This window comes from Kryptolebias marmoratus, linkage group LG6 (assembly GCF_001649575.2).
Source record: "Kryptolebias marmoratus isolate JLee-2015 linkage group LG6, ASM164957v2, whole genome shotgun sequence".
In the NCBI taxonomy this organism is placed as follows: domain Eukaryota; kingdom Metazoa; phylum Chordata; class Actinopteri; order Cyprinodontiformes; family Rivulidae; genus Kryptolebias; species Kryptolebias marmoratus.
The window spans coordinates 3249800-3262713 of NC_051435.1; the positions used below are offsets into that span (position 1 = coordinate 3249800).

Consider the following 12914-nt stretch of genomic DNA (forward strand, 5'->3'; position numbering starts at 1 on the left):
TCAATTCATTCAAAGAAACGTGGCGCTTGCCTGTTTGTTTAAAATCTCCTCGGTGCACTGTTGTGTCACGGAACAGATTAACGACGATAGGGGACGGAGAAATTTGTCGGACCGGAACCAGAAATACGGCTGAACAATGACTGCTGTTTGAACGAAGCTAAAAGAAAACAAAAACTCGAACTGCAAGTAAAGAGTTTCTATATGTATTTTTTTTATTTATATATAAGGAAATATTTATTTTTTCCTTTTTTGTAATTGGATTTTTTTTCTGGAGAAACATCAGCTATGTTTGAGTTGTTAGCAAATGCTAAAAGCATTAGCATATTGGCGCATTTGGAGGGTTTGTAACTGACATTTGTTGTTGCAGACTCAAGCAATGTCAGATCAAATCTGTTCCAGTGGATATTATTACACAGAATAAGTCATTATCTGTTAAATTCGCCATGAATCCACCCAACCCGTTCGGGAGTCCTCAAGGAGGAGCTTTTCAAGCCCCAAGCAGCTCCTCCAAGCCTGGCATGTTTCAGACTTTGGGGCAGCAGAGTTCTGGCTCTCAGGGTCAGAGTTTGGGCTTTTTTCAACCATCCGCCTTCGGACAGCCGCCTGTGATAAACCAACCTGCAGCTCAGGGCAGTTCCATCTTCGGACAGCCTTCCATAAGTCAGGCTTCATCTTTCGGACAGCCGTCACTGGGAATGACTGGGTCCGGCTTTCTGAGCAGCACTGCACCGGCTTTTGGACAGACCCAGACTGCAGTTTTTGGACAGACAAGTGGACCGAACCAGACTTCATCATTTGGACAGACTAGTGGACAGAACCAAACTTCAATTTTTGGACAGAACCAGACTGCAGTTTTTGGACAGACCAGTGGACAGACTCAGACTGCAGTTTTTGGACAGACCAGTGGACAGACCCAGACTGCAGTTTTTGGACAGACTAGTGGACAGACCCAGGCTCTAGCCTTTGGACAGACTAGTGGACAGACCCAGACTCAAGCTTTTGGACAGACTAGTGGACAGACCCAGACTCAAGCTTTTGGACAGACTAGTGGACAGACCCAGACTTCAGCATTTGGACAGACTAGTGGACAGGCTCAGACTGCAGTTTTTGGACAGCCTAGCAGACAGACTCAGACTGCAGTTTTTGGACAGACTAGTGGAAAAAACCAGACTTCAATTTTGGTCCAGAGCAGCGCGCAGAACCAGAATCCAGCTTTTGGGATGACACCTGTTTTTGGACAACCTCCTCCGTTTGGACAAGGTTCAGGACGTGGGAAACAACCACCCCCTTTTAGGAGCTCTCAGGTGGCCACCAAGTCCACCAGTAGTTTTGGACAGGCTCCGTTTGGACAGCAATCCTCCACCAGCATATTTGGCAGCACTCAGAACGTGACGACTCAGAATGTGTCAACCCAAAACAGAACCTCTGAGTTCTGTTTCAAGCCGTCCAATGAGGCTCTTTTCAAACCCATCTTCAATGCCGTCTCCGAGCCGGCTAAACCCCAGACTACTGCAGTGCCGAGCTCCTCTTTTGGAGGCATCCGGTCCCAGAGCAGCTCCAGCACCAGCACCACCAGCAGCTTCTCTCTGCTGGCTGGAGCCCAGTCCGGGCCATCAGGCTTCAGCTTCTTGCAGCCGTCTACAGCTGCTTCTGTTTCTGCTCAAAACAATCACCCAGCGATGACCAGCAGCAGCACAGGAACCAGCGCTCCTCAGTTCACCTTTTCCCAGCCAGCTGCACCTTCCAGCTCAAACGCTTCATCTTCTTTCAAATTTACAGCCGAAACCCTCCAGGCTCAGCCGCCATTGTTTTCAGGGGGAGCAAGTTTTGGTCAACCTCCAGCTTTTGGTGACAGCACAGGAAAAGAAGAAACGGGCACAGAGAAGAAAGGAAGCAGCCAGGAGGACACAAATGTATTTGCACGACTTGGCAAAGCTTCCAAGCGTAAAGAAGATCCAGCAACCTCTGGCTCAGGTTTAGAGAACCTAACAGCAGAGGAAGAGGCTCCACCTGAAGCGGACTCACCAAGACATCCCTCAAAGAGGCCGTTAATCAGGTCTCGCGGCCTTCCAGGGAACCTTTTCAGCAGGGCTCTTACAGGTATCTGTAAGGAGCGGGCCAGCACAGCGAGGCAAGACGCCGTGACTCAGAACCAGGCGTCCAACCTGGAGGAGACGGTTAAGAGGGCTGAGATGTCCGCCACACTGCCTACTGCACAGACACTAACCAGGGAAGTTCTGGAAAGGTCTGAAGGTTCAGGTGAGACTTAGAGCTCATTAATGTAAAACAATGTAAATGACACATGACTTATTCATGGTTCGAGGCCGTTCATTCATGGATGAATGACCAAATGTACCCATAACATATTAGTTTGAGAGAGATTTCTCTTTTATATCACTGACTGTTTTTGTAGGTAATATATCAAGACTTTATTAAAGGAATTCCCCATTCAAAACTAAATTTGTACTAATTAATTTATTTATTTCAGAATGTTTAGGAATGAAACTCACAGAACAGGTTTTGTTGGCAACTCCAAATGGGCTCACTTTGTTCGGCTCTACTTGTCTTGCATCATTTGGATTTACTCGCCCTGTAACTCTTCTCTAGACTCGGGTGTAACTCCGAGCCCAAAGTCTCAGGTGCCGACCCCAGCGGTGACCCCCGTGAGTCGTGGCGCCCGCAGGGACAGCTTGGATAGCCTGAGCGGCGTGTCTCCTAGTGACCTCGCCACCATCATGTGCAGAAATGTGCCCCACGCCCTCAACAAGAAGGACGTGATGGAGAAGCATTTTGCTCGGTTTGGGAAAGTCCTGAGGGTTTTCTGCCGGCCCGCCAAAAACATGGCGATAGTACATTTTGGTGATCATGTGAGTTCATTTATTTATTCATTATGTTGAGTTTAACAGTATCCTTATTTATGTTTATTGTTGCTCTTAAAATCAGTTCAAAATGTTTACAGTTTGTGTTATAATTTTCTTTTTTTGCCAGTTTGTCAGATTAAACCCCAAAGGGTCTCTCTTTAAATTGACCAAACTGAGCGTTTCTGCTTTTCATAATCTACTCGAGCTGACCAGGCTTCTCGACAGCGAAGTTGTCTCTGTAATTTTGTAATTACGGTAATTTTCTTTTTGTTTAATTTCTTCTCTTTCAGGCTTCAGCTGCGAAAGCAAAAAAGAAAGGAAAACTCCTGCACAGACACGAGCTGCTGCTCCTGTGGCAGAAAAAGAAGCAAAGTAAGTGTTGATGGTCAGATTTTAGTTGGTGCAGGACTTAGATGGTTTGGCTGTGACTAATTTTATTCTTCAGAGGTATAAAGTTACAGTCATGGTGAAAAGAAATAACATCTTTTAAATTGTTACAGGTCTTAAAACGATGTAAGATTTGAGAATTAAGAAATGATGTCTCGGTGGAATGTGTTCTGTTCATCTGAGGTTTCTTTTTTTACGTGACAGCAAAAGTTTCCATATGAGGTCTGAGTTTTGTTCTTCTGGGTTAGGTCCAGGAGAAAAAGGGGGCAGACCTGCTGGACAACAGGAAAAAACTGAAGGACAAAGTCCAGAAGTCAAAGAGTCCAAAGCTGCTGTTTCGTCTCCTCTCAGAAGGCCTATGCTCATGCCTCCCTCATTCAGCAGCTCCGGCTCACTCAGCCACAGGTGGTTTAGCCTCAAAATGTCAATTAAGGTCCTTTTTTTTCATTTTTGATGTAGTTCCTGCATCACTGTGGCTCTATAATCATTGCAGCTCTCCGGTGAAGAAGCCTTTCCCGGTCAAGCTGCTGCAGTTCGACTCTGAGCCTCAGAAAGAGAACATCGCCGAGTCCCAGAGCTCAGAACGTCCCGTCCCGTCCTCCCTCGTTCCCCTCATCGGTCAGGTCGCTGAGACCACCGAGGACAAGTACCGCCTCCTGGAACAAAGGGACAAGATCCTGCGTCAGGGTGAGGCTGGCTTTCATCAGAACCTGCTGCGTCCACTGAAAACTGGAGACAAGTCACAGTTGTGTCTTTGCATCCTCGCAGGTCGGCCCAAGCGGACAGACCTGGACATGTCTAAAGTTTTTGTGGGGACCTGTCCTGACATGTGTCCAGAGAAGGAACGGTACATGAGGGAAACACGAAACCAGCTCAGCGTGTTCGAGGTTATCCCAAACACAGAGATGGTAGGGTTCCCGTTTTCTGTTTTGTCTCATCTACTTCATCTCTTTCATCGTTCCTGCACCTTGCGTAGTCGTTCTGTTGGCTTTCCTTTTATCTGTGACACATGTGCAACAGGTGGATCATGCTGCTGCCATCAAGGAGTACAGCCGCTCCTCGGCCGACCAGGAGGAGCCCCTCCCCCACGAGCTGAGGCCCCTGCCTGTGCTCAGCATGACCATGGACTACCTGGTGACTCAAATCCTGGATCAGGTTCAAGACAACTACCGGGACTGGTACGACTTTGTGTGGAACAGAACCCGAGGAATTCGCAAGGTAAGGATTAAAGCGAGAGACAAACGAAAACAAAAACTTCTGTTTGAAAACAAACTGTCTGCTTGTTCCCTCAGGACATCACCCAGCAGCGCCTGTGCTGCCCTCACACGGTCTCCCTGATCGAGAAGTGCACGCGCTTCCACGTGCACTGTGCCCACCACCTCTGCGAGGAGTCCATGTCGTCTTTCGACGCCAAAATCAACAACGAGAACATGACAAAGTGCCTGCAGAGCCTGAAAGAGATGTACGAGGACCTGGTGACGCAGCAGGTCTTCTGCCCCCACGAGGCCGAGTTCCGCCAGTACAACGTCCTGCTGAAGCTGAATGACGGCGACATCCTGCGGTCAGTCGGCCCGAAACAAGTCATGTTTAGAGAATCTGTTTCACACAACATCCCGACTTTTTCAGAATTCAGCTTGTAGTTAAGCGTCTTCAACGGTTACAGATCGATCCAGGCCTCATTATTATTATTATTATTATTATTTGCTTCTGGTCTTTGTTACGGCGTTTCTTTCGTGCCGTATCTCAGTCTGATATAAGAACCTCTCACTTCTTGTCCACGCAGGGAGGTGCAGCAGTTCCGTGAGGAGGTGCGCAACTCGCCCGAGGTCAAGTTCGCCGTTCAAGCATTCGCCGCCGTCAACAGCAACAACTTTGTTCGGTTTTTTAAGCTGGTGAAAAGAGCTTCTTACCTGGCCAGCTGTCTCCTGCACCGGTACTTCAATCAGGTGGGAAACTGACTGCGTGTGACTCCTCAGCTTCTGCATGTCTGGGAGGAAACGAACAAACATCTGCAGTGCAGGGACCTCCTGTCTAAAAAATACACTTCTGTAAGTTGAATAAGGCTGTTTGTGAAGCAGCCACAAGTTTTCCAGCTTTGAAAATTTAAATGAATTAGTGCACAAAGCTGCTGAGGTGGTGTCATTATGTTTCAACAGGAAAGTTCATGTTTCAGGAGTTTAACTTTATTTAAACGTGTTTTTTATAAATGGTACGTGTGTGTGTGTGTTCAGGTCAGAGCGATGGCACTGAAGGCCTTGAACATGGCTCACACCGTGGGGCCGCGCTCCACCCTGTTTCCCGTCGAGGACATCGTTCGGATGTTGATGCTCCGAAATGCCACCGAAGCGTCTGACTTTGTCCAGCAATACGGGCTGAACGTCAACGACGGGTAAACCTCAGCGCCGGGAGGAAAATGCAAATAAATCACGGCTTTATTGCTTTTATTAAGTCTTTTTAATTTTGACAGATGTTCCCGACAGCATAAACCTGATGAGAAAATAAATCCGAACAATTGAATGTGAATTTCTCAGGATGGTGGAGCTGAGCCGAGTGGCCTTCCAGGAGCCTGACCTTCCCCTGTCCCAGAAGAAGTCTGACGTCATCCTTGCAAAGAAAATGGTGCTGGTTGGACAGGTGGTGAACGGGGGCCCCCTTCCCAACCCTCCACAGCACATTCCCACCTGTAGCTTCGACTCCCAGAACAAATATCGTGGCAGCGGGCCGATGGCCGAGCCCAGTTTGAGCTCTGATAAAGGTTTGCTTCGTACAAACGTGACTTATTCTGTCAGCTGTGAAGGGATTCTGCTTATTTATCTTCTGCCTTTCAGCAGCGGGTGGTGATGTTGATAATGCTTGTGTGTTAGCTAAAAATCTTATGAACCACTGCATGGATTTTAATGAAATAATCTCTTAATATACGTCTACAACTGTTGAACTTTTGGAGTCAGCCCAAATCAAGATGGCTGCCACATACAACAGATCTTTGCGAACACAAAAAGGGCTCCAAGTCTGTCGAGTTTACAGATATTGAGCTGCAAGCTGATGGAATAGTAGCTGACACATACTCTGAGTGCTAACCCTTGAATGAACGGATGTCTGTCTTTGTTTCAGGGGTCAGCGTGGAGCTCACAGCGCCACTCGACATCGAACCGTCGCCTCAGTTTGTGCCAGTCAAACCTCCAGATGTCCCCTCTGCATTTGAGCTGCCTCCAGCTGTCACCGATGAGACAGGAGAACTGTACCCCCCCGCCGTCAAGCTCTTCCAGCCCGAGCCCGTCAAACCTCCGTCTCCTCCACCCAAACCTCAGCCGGCGTACAGCGACGAGGTGGGGCAGAGCTCCCGGGCCCGTTCTCCTGCCGCGCCGACTCGTTTGCAGTTTGCTCACGTCTTTGTGCTCCTTCAGGACATCGTGGCTGAGCTGGACTCTGTGATAGAAGAGGTGGTCAAAGTAGAAGTGAAGGACGTGGCCGACGCCGCAGCCAGCTACGCCGCGGCAGCTCTCGCGTAAGCTCAGGTTTCATCACGCCGCGGTGACGGCTCTTTTCAGACACCGTTGGTGGTTTTAATGTTTGTTGCTCCTGCAGGGAGAGCGACGTGCAAGTGGAGTCTCTGGTCAGAGAGGTGCTGGGGCAGATGCTGCAGGAAATATCCTCCTCCGAGGTCAAACTGGAACAGGAGCGTGTCGCTGAAGAGAAGCGCAGGCTCGAGGAGGCGAGGTTTGTCAGACACTGTCATTTTCCACAGAATTAATAACCCATGTTGCTTACCCACGTTTCCTCTCCTGTGTCTGTTTTTGGAAGGCGGAGGCAGGAGCGTGAGGCCTTCCTGGCTCAGTTCAGCTGCTCGCTCTGCACTGAGATCATCCATCAAGTGGTAGACGAGACCATCCAGGACACCGCCACCGCTGAGATTCAGTAAGGCTTCAGAAGATGATTAAGTTCACACAGATAAGGAATCGTAGGATATTGTGGCTTTGTAAAACAGCCACTTTGTTCTGTCTTAAAGCTGTATTTCCTTCATTCACTCCACTTATCTGGATCTTCTTCTCTGTCTTATTTTATCAGGGCGGCACGGAATGAGAAGGCAGAACGTTTGGCTAAATGCACCGAGCAGATCTGCTGCGGTCTGATCGAAGAGACTCTGAGCACAGAAATCTCTCTGCTGGTCGAAGGTCTCCTCGAAACAGAGCTGGAGCGCATGCACAAGTACATCAAGAGGTAAAAAAGAAAGAGACAAAGTCTAAAAAACAGAAAAGCCTGTTAGCGGTCAGTAAGAGATGGTCTGTCCCATCAGGTGGCGTGATGTGGTGGCAGTTCGCCGGAAGCTGAAGCGACAGATGAGAGGTTTTCCTGCGGCTCCTTGCTGCGTCGACCCTCGTTTCAGACTCAAGGCCCTGGCTCCTAGCGCCCCCACTCCGCCCTCCGGAGCAGATCTGGCTCGAGGTTTGATCAACCTGGGAAACGCTGGCGTGCTAGCCGTGTCCAGCACCAGGTGAGCTCACCTTCCGTTCTCCTGCTGCGTCTTTGAGCTGCCATGAAAACACATTTCCTGCCCTTTACTCAGGTTGCTGAGGATGAGAGAAGGAGCAGTCCACCAGATGAGAGTCCACTACTTCTATCAGCAGCTGTTGGAGTAAGTCCAGCTCAGGTTCAGGTAGGGATTCCTGTCAGGAAGCAGCAGTTTAACACGTTTGCGATGCTTTCTTTAGGGAGACGGTGTGGGCGCCCCTGGATCTGCCAGCGCTGGTGACGGAGAACATCCCAAACCCTCCTGATCGCATCTTCTGGAAAACCCTGCTCCTCTTACCCAGCGATCATGAAAGCGTAGCCAGCCTGGCTGACAGGTGAGCTTTGATTCATAGTTACAGTGATAATTTAAGGCCTTGCCCGCCTCCTTTAATGAAAGAGTTTCAAATTAAAATCATTAAAATCATCTTTTGATGAGAAGGAACGTCGTCGCCTTCTTGGTCAGAACTCATAAATGACTTTAACGTCTTTATCTGATGAAGCGCTGGACGTATTTTAAGGGATTTCAGGCTTTTTTTTCCAAAGCTGTAGGAGTCATAATGCAACAAAAATGGTGGATAGTTACAAGGTTGGCTTAGTTTTATGCAGAAACGTCCTCTAGGCTGTAAAAAAGTAAACTGTTTCCTGAAAGGTGGTCTGTAACGCAGCTGATTGTGAATTTTCAGGCTGCTGTCAGACTGGTTGGAGGTGAAGCTGGGTGCCGACGGAGGCCCGGAGGAGGAGCAGCAGCCGGGCGGCACCATGAGGACTCTTTGTGTCACCAACGTCCTGCAGGAGAACCGTCAGAGGACTCATAAAGTCCACATCACGATCAAGGTAGGACCTGAGCGGCCCGAGTCCTGCGCAGAGCTGAGAGGTGGAAATAAAGACGGAGACGAGTTGATTCCATCAGGATGAGTTTCAACGGAACGAGAGAAGTTTCATTTCCTGAGCCCTGAAAGACTCGGCTGAAACTTAGAAAGAAGAGTTGTTAAAGCTAAAAGCAGCAGGGCACAAGCTAAAAGCTAAAAGAGCAAAATGGTAGCTAGTATCTAAAAGTAGTAAAAGGTTAGTTAAAAGCTAAAAATAGGAAATGGCCAAATAAAAGCTGAAAGTAGCTGAAGGAAACAGAGCCAGCATGTTGGAGCAGATTTTAAATATTACAGTGATTTTGATGGATTTGAATACATTTCTATGAGGGAAATATAACACCCATCTGTTGAATAAGCTGAACATTTTGATATATGAATGGCTGAAATAGTACAAAAAGTTAATTTAACAGTAATTGACAGAAGTATTTCTCTGTTATGGGTGCAGTAAACCTCCGTGTCTTCCAGGCGACCCGAGGCCCGCTAACTGAACCCGGCCTGTCCAAAGTGGAGGAGTTGTCGGAGCTCCAGGGCACCGGAGCCCTCGTCCTGCTGCTCCCCGCTCCTCCCGTCGTCGGGTGTGGTCAGGAGGAGCAGGACGTGCCCCTGCTATCGGCTCTGCTCCAGCTCAAACAGCTGCAGCAGCTCAACAGCTGGCACTGCCCGCTGCCTCTGGTGGTTCTGGTGCCGGGCTGCTGGGGCGCTGCCGGCACGCAGAAACTGGAAGAAGGTATTTATCACCGGCAGGGAGAATGAAAGGGGTTTATTAGAGGTGGAGGTTATTGTGAATTTCCCCAGCTTTGTTCTGATGGTTCCTTCAGCCCTGATGCTGCACACACTGCTGAAGGAGGAGCTGATATCTGAGTACAGCTTCTTCTTCGTACCCGAGACCACCAATGACCTCCAGGGCTCCAAACAGGTGCAAACATGGACAAAACCCAGCATCTTCCATCACCTGAAACGTCTTCTTGTTTTCATTTTTGTCCTGACCTTTAACCTGTCGTCTCCAGCTGACCCAGGCCATGCGTTGGCTGCTGGCCCGTGCACCGCCGCCCTTCCCGCTCTCGTGTCAAACGCTGCTGCAGCTCATCGAGGCCGGTTTGAGCCGCGAGTTCTGTCCCAGAGTGTACACCAACCGCCAGGACCGGGCGGCGGCGCTCCTCCCCCCCCAGGACCCGGGGCCGGTCATCCAGCTGTACAACGCCGTCCTGGATCACGTCGCCGACGCGGTGGCCTCCCGGGATCTGTGCGGCCTCTCGTGGCCCCCCGCTGAGTTCGTCCTGCCTGAAACCAGAGATTTTGTGCCTCATCTGGGCTGGAACTGTTCGGAGCATCTGGCCCGGCTGCGGGAGGCTGTCCTCAGCCTGCACCTGTCAGAGTGGGAGGAGCTTCCTGCAGCAGGTGAGTGAAAAGATTTCATTACTGTTACATTCTGTACGATTTTAGCAGTTTGTATAATAATACGTTCAGCTCATTCAGGAAGTGGATGCTGTGAGGTTTGTTTTTTGTAACTTTTATACTTTTCAAAATTTATTTAAAATAAAATTCCTGACAGAATTACATTTGATATCTTTAGTTTCTTCAAAGATATTGTTCTTTTTGAAATCTGCTTTAGTGTATTTGGTCTGTTTTAAATCTTTCTATGTGATCTGTGATGTTTAGCTACCATCTTGCTCCTTTCAGCTTTTAGCTTTTGTTGCTAATTGTTGTTTTTAGCTTCTGTCCTGCTCATTTTAACCTTTAGTGACTCTTCAGCTCTTTGGTTACTCTGTCGTCTCTCTTCAGGCTCGTGGTCGGATCTGTGCGCCTCCATCTTTCGTTACGCAGCTAAGATCCCCGTGTCACGCCGCAGTCGGCCTCTCCTCGTGTCGCAGCTGGATAATCTTCTGGAAAGAGTCCGACTAAAGGCAGAGCAGAGCCCGGCCTTCAGCCAGGTTCCGTGGGACGACGTGGTGTTGATCTTCATCGACCACAAGCTGAGAGACTGGCAGCTGCCGGGGCCGCCTGTGTGTAAAGGTCTGATTCCAAGCCTCTTTATTTTTACACAGTGCTGTATTTCCCTTATTATTAGCAGTTAATTTGTTTGTCCTTGTCTTTAAGATGCTGTGACGGAGGACGGAGACGTCCTGGTCTATTTCCCTGCAGGTTCACTGAAAGGTTTCCGACCCCCCGACACGTGGACCCAGGCCATCGAGCAAACACACCGGGAGAAGCAGCAGGAGTCCAATGGGTAGGAACTTTAAGATTCATCCGAGTTTAAACCACTGCTGTGCATGATGGGTAAACATCTGGTTCAGTTCTGGTTCCTTCAGATGAAACCTACAGCGACGCAGCTGCAGCTGAGTTTCTTCTTCTGTCCCTCCTGTCCCTCCTGTCCCCTCCTGTCCCTCCTCTCCTCCCTCAGGGCGGCTGACGGTGCCTGTTCTCGATCTCCCAGCCTCCGTCTCGGCCGGAGGTTGTTCCACGGTCCTGAGGACGCTGCCGAGGCGTCCACGCCCCAGCTGGACATCACACACAGTCCCACAGCAGAGGAGCTGCTGGCCCACAGGGTCCTGCAGAACCTGGAGGAGGAGAAGGCTGAAAGCAGGAGGTACAGCTCCACCTCTGAACACAATGTGTCCTAAAACTTACAGGAAATGAACCACAGGAGGACAGTACTGTGCAAAAATCTTCATATTTTTCTCTTTTTATTTGGAATTTGGCTGCTTTTTCACTCAGTTTTAGTCTCACCAAGCTTAAAGCTCCTAAACTAAAAAAAATGAACAAGTTTTGTTTAGATTTTTTAATAAATCTAATAAAAACACGAAAGAGAGCACAATTTAACAAACAGAAAATAACATTTTAGCTCCAACAAGTTGGTTCCCAGAGCTTTATTTACCTACATTATTAGCCTACCTTTGAAAACTGTCTTTATGTTCTGGATTATTTTGAGTTTTGATTGGTTTTTATTGATTTTATTTTCATTGGTTTTACTGTGAAAGTTTATTTTATTAATCTAAAATGATTTTGCTTCAGTGGATTTTATTGTATTTTGGTTCGCCTGTAATGTTTTTATGTTTTAATGTTTGTGCAGCACAATGAGGATTGTTTTTTAAAAGTGTTATAGAAATAAAGTTTTTATTTTAGGTCTTCTTTTGTTTTTCACTGGTTTAAAACTTATTAAATCTCAGCATGACGTTGTGTTTTGTGTTTTAGGAGGATTCATAAGAAACGTTTTCCAGCAGATGGACAGCTTCTGAAAGTCTTTAGTTAGTTTTTTATTTATTATATTTTATTCTAAGAAGGATCTTATCTGCAGTAGAGGATGGACAGGGCGCTCTCTGCTCTGTGACGCTCTGAATATGATGATTATTATAGTTATGGAGAAAAGTTTTCAACACTAAGGATGATCAGGAAAAGCAAAGAGGAAGGCGGTTTTATTAAGCTGAGCTTCGGTCGGCTGAATGTGTGACGCCCGTCCTGTCTGCAGGTGCACGGAGCAGCTTCAGCGCTGGCTGGACGGCGACCCGTTGGACCACCTGTCCGCCTCGCTCTTCGTCCCGTCCTCCACCCTGCTGTCCACGCGGACGACCGTCCAGCGAGCGCCCAGTGACAGAACTCCAGAGGCCCCTCCCACTCAGGTGTCCACACACTTCGCTCTCCTGAAAGATTACTCTCTGAGCGTTTGCCAAGTGGCTCATGAGATATTTTGCTAACGACGCAGACGAACGCACCTTCTCCTTTAGCCTTAATGAGTGCCGGATCAGGACCGTCGCTCTGAGCTGCAGGAAAAAAAAATTAACCATTAATTTCCTTATTTCCCAGAAGTGCGAGCCTGACGAGCGCTGGGACGGAGCGGCCTGGTCTAAGAGCCCTCGTGTGTCTCTGACGCGGCGGCTGAAGGACCTGCAGCAGCAGATTTCTGCGAGCCGAGAGGAAGAGCTGGCCTGCAGCCTGAAGCTGAGAGCTCTGCTGAGCATCGTGGACGACTGATGGGGCTGCTGCTGAAACAGACATTTAAAACCACTGAAAGAAGCTGGTCTGCCTGAAGCAATCTCTCCTGGAATCCTCTCACATTCATTGCTTTAACATATTGTATTTTTGTATTAGAACAAAAAAGTAAATATTCTACAGTTTAATTTTGTACTGCTCACTTTAAGGGATTATGAGTGTGCCCTACAGTTTGTTTGTTTTTCTTTTTAGCCAGCTTTAACAGATGTTAAACTGATGTGAATGTGTGCGTACAATTATTTTTTTTTAGTGCTGATTTGGAAACTTGCCCAGTGATTAAATAAAAGTCTGATTTCACTGA

At 48.2% G+C, this 12914-nt stretch overlaps 2 protein-coding genes across 5 annotated transcripts in view; one reads left to right on the forward strand and one right to left on the reverse strand.

The window, feature by feature from the left end:
• Window positions 1-116, reverse strand: part of ybey (ybeY metalloendoribonuclease) — a 3203-nt gene extending 3087 nt beyond the window's left edge. Inside the window, exon 1 of the mRNA XM_025009156.2 lies at window positions 31-116. The gene's annotated coding sequence lies outside the window, so the exon portion shown is untranslated. The remainder of the gene's footprint in view (window positions 1-30) is intronic.
• LOC108244296 (minichromosome maintenance complex component 3 associated protein) lies at window positions 95-12914 on the forward strand. 4 transcript variants are annotated; one of them, XM_037975933.1, is made up of 29 exons: window positions 96-888; window positions 925-2259; window positions 2608-2867; window positions 3152-3233; window positions 3497-3653; window positions 3742-3935; window positions 4017-4156; window positions 4269-4466; window positions 4541-4809; window positions 5032-5194; window positions 5480-5637; window positions 5780-6003; window positions 6360-6574; window positions 6653-6753; window positions 6834-6965; window positions 7050-7163; window positions 7314-7466; window positions 7543-7740; window positions 7813-7881; window positions 7958-8092; window positions 8441-8591; window positions 9092-9353; window positions 9445-9542; window positions 9634-10024; window positions 10409-10639; window positions 10724-10853; window positions 11028-11213; window positions 12093-12243; window positions 12428-12595. In XM_037975933.1, the coding sequence occupies exons 1-29, from the start codon at window positions 444-446 to the stop codon at window positions 12593-12595; spliced, it is 6510 nt and encodes a 2169-aa protein (XP_037831861.1). In that variant the 5' UTR covers window positions 96-443. The 4 variants fall into 4 exon arrangements, with proteins under 4 accessions (XP_017285867.1, XP_037831861.1, XP_037831860.1 ...); XM_037975932.1 differs by having other exon boundaries at window positions 96-852; window positions 889-2259; XM_017430378.3 differs by having other exon boundaries at window positions 95-2259; window positions 12431-12914.